The sequence below is a fragment of the Stigmatopora nigra genome, chromosome 10 (genome assembly GCF_051989575.1).
Source record: "Stigmatopora nigra isolate UIUO_SnigA chromosome 10, RoL_Snig_1.1, whole genome shotgun sequence".
In the NCBI taxonomy this organism is placed as follows: domain Eukaryota; kingdom Metazoa; phylum Chordata; class Actinopteri; order Syngnathiformes; family Syngnathidae; genus Stigmatopora; species Stigmatopora nigra.
Window position 1 is genome coordinate 7,480,621 of NC_135517.1, and position 14,264 is coordinate 7,494,884.

The 14,264-nt window shown below is 37.7% G+C and overlaps 1 protein-coding gene across 5 annotated transcripts in view; it reads right to left on the reverse strand.

Moving 5' to 3' along the window:
• Positions 1-14,264, reverse strand: part of cpne5b (copine Vb) — a 54,779-nt gene that overhangs the window by 2,973 nt on the left and 37,542 nt on the right. For all 5 annotated transcript variants that reach the window (XM_077726148.1, XM_077726147.1, XM_077726145.1 and 2 more), the window contains 10 exons: positions 13,654-13,757; positions 12,319-12,423; positions 8,084-8,125; positions 7,920-7,995; positions 6,963-7,016; positions 6,666-6,727; positions 4,438-4,484; positions 3,274-3,455; positions 3,029-3,156; positions 2,061-2,163 (listed from right to left, as the gene is read on the reverse strand). In XM_077726148.1, the coding sequence (XP_077582274.1) occupies positions 2,061-2,163; positions 3,029-3,156; positions 3,274-3,455; positions 4,438-4,484; positions 6,666-6,727; positions 6,963-7,016; positions 7,920-7,995; positions 8,084-8,125; positions 12,319-12,423; positions 13,654-13,757 (903 nt within the window). The remainder of the gene's footprint in view (positions 1-2,060; positions 2,164-3,028; positions 3,157-3,273; positions 3,456-4,437; positions 4,485-6,665; positions 6,728-6,962; positions 7,017-7,919; positions 7,996-8,083; positions 8,126-12,318; positions 12,424-13,653; positions 13,758-14,264) is intronic.

The window sequence follows — 14,264 nt, forward strand, 5'->3', positions numbered from 1 at the left end:
AATTAAGGAGCTTTTTTTTTTACCATTTCTATAGCAAGCGCACGTCAACATTATAATCAGCGTTCAACACTTTCTTCAGCGCCTGTCCTCCCACACACACTCACAAATGCTGAGACTAATGTGTGTGTGTGTGTAGCCCTTGACATTAAAACCAAAAATAACCTGGCAGAATACCATGCCCTAATTTCCCGATGCTGCTGACAGCCTGGAGTCGGTTTAACGAACAACAAAGAAACTATTCATTTTCTTAGCAACTTAATCCGGATGTGTGCCTGAAATGTGAATGCCACACATGCTGTGTAAACCAGGATTATTTGAACTATTTTAGGTGACCACTATCGGGAACTTTGAAAATAAATCATAAAGCCATCATCTTAAAAACTGAATTTCTTAGTTTTTGTACTTGTTAAGGTTGTAAAATTAATATGTAAATTATGATTTAAAAGGGGGGGGAATTAATGCATTTTAATCGAAATTTGCATTCAAAACAGGCAAGATTCAAGCAACACAGAACATTTGGCACTACACTATTTCCTAGTACACAAATGTATCTGACACACACACACACACACACGTAATCTCAGCTAACAGAAACCTAAATTGAGAACTATACTTTGATATTGAACATCTATGTTTGTAAAAATATATAAATTGTGCTAATTTTTACATATTTCACCCATGAAAAGAAGCATAGTGAATTAGATAAAATTATATAAATTGTGTCAAATCTCTTTCAGCACTACATTATATTATATATATCATTCATATTGGTGGCAGCGACGAAACAAAATACGTGAAATTGCCTCCTCATTTCTAAAACTATGGACGAGACCTCCATTTATAATTCCTAGTATTTATATTATTTGATGATAAAAAAAGCTTATGTTAAAAAATAGACTAATTAATTGGATTTGTTAAAAAAAATACAATTTTGACAATGGGTTGATGGATTGAAAGGACTTGAAAGTGTCACTTATAGATTTTTTTTTCAAGGAATCAACACTTGCACATAAATCATCAGTCATCCCTTTAAGTTTCATTAAAAAAACTTACTTCCAATCTACAGTGCAGTGGAGTACTTGGACTAACTATGTGGTGACATGAAGGATAAAGACAGTTAATAAGAAGATGAGAGCGCAAAATAAATCAAAGGCTGTGAAGGGTTTGGGTCTATAGGGAGAGAGTGGCATGTCTGGTGAGAGTGGGATTTGATCCTCGAGAAGGGAAGAGAATAAAAGAGAGAGCAATCTCTGTATGTGAGGGTGCGAGAGTCTGACTTTTCCAAAGGGAGAAGGCAAGGAGGCCAGAGGGAAGGTGATGGGTGTTTGACACATGCTTTTGTGTGGACTAGCACATTCTGCTATAATTTAACACTCCATCTTTTCTCTCTCTCTCCCTTATACATTGAGGTTAGTGACACTTTCAAACATAGTTGTGCAACTTTTTCTGCATGCCAGAGCTATTATCAATATATATATATAGGTTTTTCATATACATATATATGGAAAACCTTTCTCCCATGTATGAAAGCCCACGTTATTGAAGGTAAAAGCTGAAAAAGTGGAAGCGGCAGGCATCAAGTTGCCAGCCAGAGAAGAAACTGTGAGATAGAGCAGCAGGCAAGATCTTAAAAGGAAGGTGTGGCTGTTCTAATGTGTTGACTAACAGTCGCAAATTCCCTTTAAATCCAGTCTGCTGGGTGTTCTGAGCCCGTAGCGGGCTGCGTAGGTGGTGCGAGGAGGCGCTTAGAAGAAGAGAACAAAGGGAGGAGGTTCTATTCAACCAGAGAAAGAAGAATTCTGTTAGAGAGGGAAGAAGCAGAATGTTGACTATGTGGAGACAAAATATTTTGTCTTATTTAAAAAAAAAAAAGTGGAATGCATTCTAGGTGAGGCAAAGTGATTGTAGAATGAGACTGCGTGCACATTTTTTTGATGTCAGGGGACAATTACCATTATAAGCACGTATATAAACATATTGTGCAATAATAACAACCCTCTGCTTATTTACTATTATATGTGGAAAATAGGGTAGAAAATGTTCATGAATGAACCTCTTACATTTACAATGGCCTCTTTGGTCTGAGCCATGTCAGATATGACTCCATCTGTAATGATAAGGAGCACAAAGTACTGGGAGCCATCTTGCACTGATGCCGCATACCTGTGTGTAACACATTAAGATAAGACATCACAACGTTTTGAAATAGCAAACAAAAGACAAATGAGCTTTAAACAAGCACAGATACAATAAATGGAGTTCATTAAAGTAGAGAGTAGATATTACAAGTGTTTCATTTGCACTCATTCATTCTTCAGGGCACCTTTTCATATGCTGAATTCTAACAAGTCAATATTAAGTGCTCCTGTGGGTTTGACAAATATGATTTCATTTCAATCTTTATTTGTGTAACGCCTAATCAAAATGTTTGCACGTATTGATCCTGTTGCTTTTGAGGCACTTTAATCTGCTTGGCCTTAAAAAAAGCCTAAAAGCTGGTTTTGCACTAGTGATATTAAGTCTGCATCTAAATGTCTTTGTTGTGCATTTTTTTTATCTTGCTTAAGTTTAAGGGGTTTGAGAACAACAGCATTTTATTTTTACTTTATGTCCAATACGTACTGCAAGTTTGATGGTAAAGTTAACTTAAACTTGAGAGTAGGAGATGGAAAGCAAGAAAGTTTAGAAGTTGTATTTTGATCATGTCACAAATGGTTGGTTTTGATAGTCTGTCAGTGTCTGTTATTGGTGACACAGTCTTCATTTGTGCCATCTACTAAACCTCTCAAACCTCTGTTGTCGGCTGTCATATCTAAAATAATGTTCAAGCGTATCAAGTTTAATTTATTGTGACTGCCCTAATATTTGTCTTCATCATAAAAGCAGAGACAGGGGAAAGCTTAAAGCTTGTCCCTATATATTGGGCCAAAACTTCCATCAATTTTAAGAAAATGTGGCATCAGAATAAAGAACTAGTCAATTTGCATGTTATGCAATCCAGATCTACATTTTTTTAAAGAGATTTCACCTTGCCACATGGTTCACCACCGGTGCAAAGTTGGTTGGCCCATACAGTTGCACTGTCTTCAGACTCTGGTGGTAGGCCTCTAAAATTCCCTCTATCCCATTGCAGTAAGGATTCTCTATGTTTCCATTCTGAGGAAGAAGAAAACAAATCACCAAACATCATTTCCGTATCACCCTATAACAAACAAAATAACAGAAAAGAATATAGTGTCTTAGCTAAAAGTTTGAACGGTGAAGGTGCTTTACCAGAGGGAACTCGTGTGAAACCCTTCCATCGGGGGGCAGTTTGGCTCCGAAACCAAGAGCGGGAAACATTTTATCACTGTCGTAGTCCTGAATAATCTCCCCAACAGCCTTCAGTGCCATGGCATAGGCGTTGAGCTGGTAAGGGTTCATGTAGTGCAGAGAAGTGGACTGAGAGGGGTTACCTAGAGACCACATAACCAATGCACAGCTTTCAACCAACTGTTCTGCACAGCTTGTACTGTTACAGTACAGAACACTAACTCTCCTGTTTAATGACGTGTCTCACAGCAGTCAGTTTGACAGAGTAATGAAGTAAAAAGTAGAAAAGAAACTGCTGTTTTTGTACTGTATATGCCTGTATACATCCAGTAATTTATTACATCTTTGTTTTTGCAGAGTTTACGTGGACCTAGTATATCAGATAGTCATTTTGAAAAACCTCATGCATGTCTTTGGAATTTTTCTTTACATGATTTGATAGTATTTTATGAGTAAAATATGCAATCAAACAACCAGAAGTCACAAAAAAATTATTATATGTATTCAAAATCTTGACAAAGGTCAACAATCACCTTCTTGTGACTTGTATATACATTGTATATAACATTCAGTCATTATACATAATTATCATTGCAAAAGCATGTCTACTACTAATCGAATGAAGATCTCAACACCTCAGCACATTCATCCCTGCATGTGCCATGGCCTATATTGGACAGCTTGCCAATACGTGTCCCTATTTCAAGTGTTTTTATTTTTTTTAATTTAATCATTTACAATTAAGCATGTATAAACAAACAGCCGTCCTCAAGTCAAATGGTGAGATACTATCTCGAGCTGAACATAGAGCTCATTGATGGGCATATAGACAAAAGAATGCTATGTTAAAGAATTGCAGGCATTGTTGAGTGTATATAGTCACATTCTATCACATATGCTTTCTCCTTGGCGTCAGCAGATATTCCCTATGTTTACCTCGTATCAATAAAACAAAGGTCATCACTTTCAAGTGACAATGTTTTGTTAAGTATTCGACTGAGTGAGGAAACTGCCAATGTCCACTTGTTTGATTGATTAGGAAATTGGACATGCCACAATCAAACAGGACTACTTCTATCTGTTCTTGCTTTATATCGTCCCAATCCTACATTTTGTGTTACTCACCGTTAGAGGCTGTGAAATCGATAGCCACAGTGAAATTGATCTGCGTCCTAGAAAGGAGAGAAAAAAAATGAGAAGAAAAATGTTGCGATAGATCAGAAAGGAATATCAAATACTCCTCATTCAGTGCCAGAAATGATTTCCTATGCTACTTCAATTTGTCCTTGCCATTTACCATGAGTAGTCAAGCATAACGCGGTCCCTTGGTTTGCAAAGAAAGATTGAAGTGATATTATATACCCATGTACTTATTCCAGAAGGAGTAGTAGATGGAAATAGTTTGTGATTGTAATTAAAGTGACGGAGGGAGCACTTAAGAACAAATCATAATGTATTTCTGCACCACTGATGAAGTTCTGCCTTCTTGGTAATTTATGACAGGGTGATGAAATCTCAGGGGGCTAATGACTGCTCATTACATGTGAGAGTCAGCCCAGAGGAAGAGAGTAGAATGATAACCAAATGAATGACTTAGAAATTCATATTAACCTTTCAGTTTTAAACGGAGACTGAGAATATGCCAACGTCTGACCCTGCCAACCTTAGCATTAATTACACTTGATTATATTATTCATGAGGCCTTTCCCATGAATTGCAGTGTGTGCATGTTATGGTTGCTTTGAATTTGTTGTGGAAAATACTCTGACAGTGTTATCATTTTTTATGTTGATCTCAAAGGTGACTAGTGACTTTGTGTATGTGCGTAAAACTTACAATAGGTGTGTGTGGACTGTTGAATTAAAGGTCAATTTTGGAAGAACACTGATATAATTTGGAGACTTTTGACACTTTGGTGAATCCCCTGCTAAAAGACTGTTTTGATTAACACAAATATGACAGGAACAATCCTTTCTTCTGGCAATATAATGTACTGTACGTTCGCCATAACAAAATTCACCTGAATTGTGGTGGTTTCATTTTTGTGAATTCAACCAAAAAATATAAACTCCCACCCATTCAATTTAGAAATAAAATCAGAGAAGTCCAATGTTTAGCTAAAATATACAGTTTCTCCTTGAGAAAGGCCCAGAGTTCTCAAAAGGATTTTAGGCTGAAGAGGAAGAGAGCAATGTCATCGTTAAGGCCTTCACTTCCATCTCTAAGGCCTTCACTTTCATCTTTAAGGCTTTTAATAGCCAGCCATGCAGTGGAGTACTTTGATGCATGTGATGGATCGTTGTCTTGCATAAAAGTCAGTCTTCTTGAAAAAGCACATATTTCCCGGTGCCACTGCTTAAATAAAGTGTCTTCAAAAAAATTGGCAATAATAGTCTGCAAGTTGTTTTTGAGTCCTTCTCCCCATCACCCCCACCCCCCTTTTTGTAACCCCAAAAGATCAAGCAGAGCTCATTGTTACTATTAACTCTCCATGTCAGCATTCTCACCTCATCCTTACTGGGGTATGAGTTAAAGTGGAGCTCTGTGTCCATTACTGAACCAACCACAGGCCCATCTACCCAAACAGACAAAAATCACTAATTCCATCATTTCACACCCCCCTTAAAAAAGTCTAGATATTTATATCTTGGCTCATATTTGTCATTCCAACTTTAGTGTCTTAGTCCAATTTGAATGTTTCTTAAGTTGACCAAGGTTTTGACAAATGAACATTCTCATGCATTTCTTAAAGCTCAAGCATTGGAATAAATCAGGTTCTTGTTAGTTTCCTGATTTATTCTTCAGTATTTTCATGCTTAATTTGGGTCTTTCCTTCTCAAAATGTTTCATGATGACTATTTACAACAACATATTTATTGATCACACTCCAAAACCCGAGAGAAGTCTGAAAAACTTAACAATTTATGACTTTCCAGAATCAGATACGTGCTCTTCTGCTGGATATCAATAGATTGCCTCTTTTTATTGATTGTCTGGGTCCACTACCTGGTTTTATTCTTAACAAACGGTCTATGGAGTGTATATTGCTAATAACAATAGTTGCCAAATCCTATTGTGAAATGAAGCACTTTGTCACAATTAGAGCACTAACAAGTGCCTCCTCAGCTGTTGTGTTAAATATTTGGCTGTGTAATTGTCCACTAAACAGTAACAAACTAGCAATTTTGCACTGTAATGTTCTATAACGCACCAAGTTTCAAACCCTACTACAGCCTATTGTACCAAACCAATTATTTCCTTCTTATAATTCTACTTATTATACTTGTTAAAAATAAAAGATGATTAATTTTGCCTTGAGAAATTCAGACACAAAGAAAAAAATGTGCACTTACCCTCCTTTGATGTAATCTAAGAATGTAAACTCTGACTCCACAGAAAATGAAAGGAGAGTCACCTAAGGTTAAAAAATAAATGAAAACAATTCCGAATCAGATTTGGTTTGATGACCAAACAAATGAAACTTCTTTCAGATATTTCTACAAGTCTGTGGTGTGCCCCAATCTCCATATTCATTTTATTTTCAAATCACTCTCAACCAAATGTACTAATTGCACTGAATTGGTGAACAAGAGAAGTTACACTTAAGTACAAAAGAAGCATTCCAGCCTTGATCATCTGGTTATACTTACAGTTCCAGAGTTGACATATTTCTTTTTCTTCATTTTCTTCTTGGTGTTTATAACCTAGAAATGGAATGAAACAAAAACTAAACAAAAAAATCTGATATTTATTTCCTCTGGGCTGTTTAAAAAGTATACAAGTGACAGTAAAACTAGAGAGAAAAATATAAGAAAATCCTCTTACATGATCATATTGTAGCATTTGGAAATTACAGTCATAAAAAGCCATCTTGATTTATTGTCTGCTCCATTATAATGGAATTCAGTTTATGAAGTTATGCATTTCGGAAACCTGAACTTCAAAATACATTTACAGCATTGAATTTGCAATAAGAAAGAGACAGACTTTTCTCTGTTGAGTGGAGAGTTTGACAAAAAGCGTGGATCATGATAATGTGGGGAAGCTATTGTTTTACTGCCACTCTAGGCTTTTAATTTGACATTTATAATGGATTAAAATCTCAGATCTAAACGGTAGTAGTAGAAAAAAAAATCATAGTTTGAACCTCCAATCCTTTCTGGTAGAATAAAATAAAAGGATAAGGTCTGAAATAGGAAACAAGGGTTTGGGGGGTTGTTTGTTTTTGGGGTTGCTCTGTTTTGTAATGCCAACAGTAATGGATCCTGGCCATTTTTTTAATGAGAGAACCATAAATGTAATTAATTTCAACATACCCTAGCATTGGGGCACAAGCAGAACATGTGCTGTACCTCATTTTTTTCTGACTTCTCGGTACAATATGGCTCAGTTGAGAATGAAATAATACACTTCATTCTGTCTTAATATGAGGGGAATGGTATATCAAGCATGGTATATCAAATGGGCAGCTTTGTAGATATATACTGCTCATAATCACTTCATTCAGGGGTTAATGACAGAATTGTGTCTATTTTTTTTGCATGATCGAGATGCAATTTATAAATGTTCAAATGCACAACAGCTTAAAAAAATCTGCAATGATTTACCTCGTACACGTTGAACTGGCTCTGCCCTCGGGCTAGCTCTCGGTAGCTGGTGGTGAAATCCCCAATGAAGTCATGGCTGGAAGAAAAAAACATGCACATCAATTGGACAACTGTAGAGTTAGGAATAAGTGTGTAAACATGAAAAATTGAACAATTCCACTCACCCGCCGTCTCTATCCCAATCATACACTTCTACTTTGATTGTTCTGGAAAATAATCAAACAAAGTCATAAGCATTTTTTGTGTATAGTTTCATTTTATACTTAATCCGAAACGCCACTTCTCCTTTCTGATTTTGGCTTAAAAAATAGATTACATTAGCCCCTCCCAAAAATGTCACAAAGGACTGATACCTAAAATAAGACAAAGTACTTTACTTCCAACTGGCCTTTGTTGGTGTACAGTGACAAGTTGTTCCTTCTTGTTATCTTCAGTGAAAGAATATGTACTTGTCACACAAATGGGAAGAAAAAAACATGTTTTTCGCTCAAATGCAAAATGACAGCAGGAATTTAAATCAAATGGCATTGAACAGTTGGGAGAAGAAGAACATGAAAATAACCCTCCATAACAAATTTGCGTAACCTTCTGCACATAATCTTGACTTCAATTCTTCTCTCCCAAATGGAGAGAAGAATTGAAGTCAAGATTATGTGCAGAAGGTTACGCGAATTTGGGACTAACAAAAGAAATTGCCCATAGTAAAACAGATCCTGGTTTTACCCATACTTGTGAGAAACACATTATTTGAACTTTTGTCTCTTTTGTACTATTCGGTTCGACCACAGACCTTCCTTCTATATCAGCTCCTTGTCCCTTTTTATTCCCTTTTCTGTGGCTGAAATCTTTTGTTACTGTTGGACGACATAATATAGAAGAAAAAGGAGTACAACACTGTGCATTCCTCTTTTTTTCCAAAGCTTTCAGAGTAGGTTTAGATGCAACAGGGTTGCCGATTTTATCCATAATTGTTTACAGTTCATAATACATTGCACTTAACAAAGCATAAACTTGGGTTTGAATATGCATATGAAAAGGCAATGACAGCACGGTTTCTTCATTTCTTTGAAGACAGTATACTGCAGCTGAGGGTCTTCTGTCTTTTGTTGTCATGCCAAAACTTTCCTCGCCTGCTGCCCTTTGGTACATGAAGCCAGGAGCAGGAACATGTCCAACTCATGCACTAATCGAATTAGAGCAAAGCATATCAGCAGAAGGCCAAGCAGTGACATACTTATCTGGGCTGGGAGTTACTTAAGAGGTGACAAAGCAGAGGAAGGAAACACCGGGCAAGAATTTTAAAAGATACTTGATATCTATAAATATCCAGGATCAAAGACATTAGGCTCTATTTTCATAGACAGCTCAGATGCAATGTGTAATGCATAAAATAATAGCATAAAAAGGGGCTTATATTAATTTTTGTGCATGCATAGGTATTTTTGCACCTGTTTGGGAATTTGGGAGACAACTCTCCGCTGAGCTGGGTTTGGAGGTTTGAATACATCGTCTCAAAGCAGGTCTCATTTGTATTAAGCAAATGAAATGAGGCTACAAAGTCATTAAACCACTGTCATCGATCTTGAACGCTGTGCGATTGACCCCGTTTGCCCCGACAGAATGGAAAGGTCACTGGTGTCGTATGCCGAGTATGTTTAGTGGGTGATCATTTCAGTTAACAGACGTTAACCTATTGGAGAAAAAAAGTGGGCAGTTATGCAAGCTGTATATAAAGGAGCTGCTAGAACTTTGTCCGAAAAACTTTCAACCACTAAAAGTAGTGGTATTGTGGTAGTTATGGATATAAATGTAAATGTAGAATAAATTGAATAACTTTAAATCACACGAGTGCTCTTTCTATTAATACATCCATCTTTTTAGCGTGCGAGTTATTGTGACGAGGTTAAAGGGGTGCTGGAGCTCATCCCAGCTGACTATGGGGAGATAGTGTATACTTTTAACTGGTTGCCAGCCAGTCGCAGATCTTAATTCATCTTCTGTTAAAAAGATATATATATTTTTAAAGTAAGAATAAATTAACTATATTGTGTACTCATATGAGGATCTACTTCAAAGAAATGATTTATGTTATGCTGGTGAAGAGTACAAAAGGATGTAAAATTTTCATGGGTTAAGAGTAGCACGAAAACAGCTTTGCATTCAGCGATTGATTTTAATAACGAGTTCCTGCAGTAAACATAAGAATCCCAGTAGTACACTGATGATATTCTGGACTACAGCTACTTTTAGCAAGGCTATGTAATGTTACAGATTCTCATGGAGTTTTGCCACAATTGTTCTCATAGATTTGATTGTTTTTGTCACTTGACATCTTATGTATGGATGCCACGTTTAGAATTTGTACACGTATAAGCAAACACCTAATAGGGAATATAAATTGGAAAAACAAATGAATGCATAACTTCTTTCCCAGTTGCCTTGATTGCATTTCAATATTTGCAGCATTTTAAACTATTTCAACTTAGGACTGGTCACATTTTATTACCCGTGTGTGCGTGTCTTTATGGATGTGTGTGGGTGCATGTGTGCACCGTTGATGCCCATCTAACTAGCAAGTCAATGATAGACTGTGACGGGTTAGTGACCCCTTTTGGGGTTGACATTCGACATGCTGGCTGAATTTCTTACAATATTGTGTCATACGTCTTCACTGTACCAACAAACACATTGTATCTATCTGGTCTGCTTTGGTTTGATCTAAGACGTCGCGCGTAGTTTCTTTCCATCCCCCTTAATTAAAGATTAACTGTACGCAGACACATTATGACAAAAAAGTCTTGCACTCGAAGCTTTTTACCCTCCAGAAGAAAAAGATGTGCCTGTCACTTCAATTAATCTTACAGCTTCTAACTCAGTGACCTTGTTTAGTTTCTATCAATGGCTTCTAAATAACAACCAGAGTAAAAGCGAGGGAAGGAATGGCTTCTAATCCCCAATAACTTTGTGCCTTTAATCATTTTAGGAATGTGAGAAATTGATCATGATAGATTCTGTGGCATTGCAGTCCATTGGATATTAAAGGTCAACATAATGAGGGAAATTCATTTAATTCCTCATTTTGTCTCATTTGTGTTCTCTAATGCCAGGCAGGTTTATTTAATTTGTTATGCATAAAATACAAAGAGCAGCTCGGCAGCCTCACAGTTCCGGGGTCGAAGGTTCGGTCTCACTGTATGGGTTGTGGGTTCAAATCCAGGTCTGTGTGGAGTTTGTTTGTTCTCACCCCACCTTGTGCCCGAAGGCAGCTGGGATAGGCTTTAGCCCCCACCCACCCTGGAACCTAGTGAGGGTAAAGCGGTTCGGAAAATGAAAAACAAAACCGACTATGGAGTGAAATTGGCAATTGGAGACTGCCTCCCTCCTGATCTCTCACGTCTGTATGTGATACAAACTCCATCCCGACATCAGACTGTTGGATGATTGGATGACATGTAGGTTCAGGTTTACACCTTTTCGCCACAAAGCAAGCTGGGAAAAGCCATGGTGTCCTTTGCAATAGGTGCAAGTGAAAGACAAATGACTATACATCCACTTTGAAATGAGCCAAATCCCATTCAAAGCAGTCAGACTTGAGGAAGTGACAGAGTATTTGTACCAGTGTGCAACATAACTTTTACAGCATCACGCCCTCGTCATTCATCCATAAAGTAACGAGAGTGCTGAAACGTGTTTATTGTTCCAATGTATTTGTAGTAAAAAGGTTGTTGTGATGGAGGAAGTTTGTCCTTGGAATTAATTATTTATTTTCATTATAGTGTAGAAGAACAACCGGAGGTAAAGCAGGGGGGAGGTTTAAATATAAAAGTTCACGAAGAAAATCAAGTGAACTTGATATGACATCAGCATGAGTTACAGTTCTGTGTCTATTATTTAACAGTCAGTTCATTCATTTCAATTTGAATATCGCCCTTTACTATATTGTTATTCTCCATTTAAGTATTACATGATTTTATTTATTAAAAGTGTGCTGGGGCAGAGCACAACGCTGCGTCTACTACGGCTGTCTAAATACACTCAGTGTTTCAAGTAAGAATCAATACTGAGTCGCAATCACAATTTTTTTTTTCCTATGGAAAATGAACGTGACTGTGAGACAAAAAGACTGGACGTTACACATGGTGAGATGATATTGATTGTTGTGGATTTAACTCAAGGATGCTTGTTACTTCCTAATGACTGCCATCAGTACAATGGACATTGTTGGGGGGTACCGATAGAGGCCATGAAGGTCATTGACACATTTCTCCAGCTGGAATCAATGAGGTCACCGGAAGTGAATACGGTTTTTGGGTTGGGTGATTTTGACCATCTGACAAATTTTAAAAGAGAGACAACAGGCAACTTCTCCATAGAGAAAAGCACAAGAAACAAGCAGTACCTATCGTAGTCGCCATTGCAGAGCGCTCGGACAGGAATGGTAATTGGCTGCCATACTGGGTTTAACGTGTTCTTCACCACCTCTGTTTTATGGCAGATCGTAAACCTGGACAAGAAGAGTGTAGAGAAGGAGAGATGAGTGTTGTGGTAAAGGGGCAGTGAAAAGAATATGCTCAATCATTCCCTTTATGCTGCTACGAGAGATAAATATGCAAATAAGAAGGGGAGGAGTTTTCAGTGAAAAGAACAAAGGCGCCAATGTGGAAGCCAAAGAAGACGCCTCAGTAGGTTGCATCTAACATTGTTTATTTCCTGGCTAGTCTCCCAGTTATATTGTTTCACAGACCCCAGAGAATCATTTCATATCCGAGTCTGACTCTTGAAACCAAGGCCTTCGGTATCAATGGATTGCTGATGCGCAACGCTCCACAGAGCACAAATCCGTACTAAATACCCCGAAACATTCTCTCACAAAGAAATACGGCATGACTCTTTTACAGTATTTGGATTACTTGTGCCAGAAGTAGTTTAACACAATACATTATGCTAGTGCACACTCCTTGCTCATTTCTGCCCCTAGGTATAATTGTGAGTGTGGCTGGTTGCTTGTCTCCTTGTTCCCTGCGATTGGCTGGCCACCAATTAAGGGTGTCCCCTGCCTCTGGCCCCAAGTCGGCTGGGACAGGCTCCAGCACCCCCTGTAACCCTAGTGAGGATAAAGCGGTTCAGAAAATGAGATGGATATAACTACAGATTTGTACAGTATAGCAAGAAGAAGTGGCTTTTGTAAAGACCCGGCTTTGGGATTGGATGACATTTTGCTGGGGGACATAATATGGAATTTATGACTAGCTTCCTGAGACATGGACATCGACTTCCAGAGAGCTACAGGGAAGCCCTAAAGCTTTTAGTGCATTTCCCAATAACTTTTACGGTTCAACTTTTTGGCTGTGTCCTAAGCAGCTCAGTCAATCTAATTTGAAGAGTGTGAGGCAGTACGGAGATGGACTATCCTAAGTTACTGTATCATAAAAAAAAAAAAAACATTCAAGTAGATTCTGGCTTCCAAATTTTGCTTGGGTCCTTCTTTATGCATTTTGAATGTTCGTCAATGTGCTTAAATATTTAGTTTTCCCATGGGTTCTCTAGGACCCCTCTGCAAAATATTTGTTTGGTTATTGAATACAGTGCAAGTGGCTGTTTGGCTGCAAGTAATAACGTGATTGAATGGGCAACAGTTCAGGTTGCATCAAACCATCTCACATCAAGTGGATTTACACACGAACAGATGGACAGAGAAAATGAGAAATAGATTAATTGGATGACAATGACTTACGTTCCATCCTCATTGCTTCTATAGAAAACCATGAATGGGTCCGATTTTCCAAAGAAGTCCTTCTTGTCCAGCTTGTTGGCGCAGAACTGCATAGTGGCACTGTCCTAGGGTGTGAGCAGATGGAGGAAATAATGGGGAGAGCAAGATGCTACACAGTCAGTACCATTAAGAACAGTTATACATTTTATGGATTATGTTGTGTGGATTTTGCACTCTGCATTCATCCTCACTGGGTTCTATGAGTGACAATTTAACAACAACTACCAAAAAGTCATTATACACCATAAACATTAATGGCATAAGAAATGAAAATGCCAAAGTAATGATATGTATGTAATGTAACAGATAATTGAATGAGAAAATAGCTCTTGCACTCACACTGGATTTATTTTTTGGACCATACATTACTTTTTTTTTTTACTTGGATTGCCATATTAAGTAACGCTAAACCGGTCCTCGTTTTATCCATTGATTCATCTTCCAAAACCGTTTTCATTTGCAATGCCAACTTGGTTGCAGAAAGCAGAACAAAACACAGAAAAAAAGGAAAAATGTTGACTAATATTGAGGAAAAGTGGCGTTAAACCTACAGCATGTGGAGGTCCAATCCA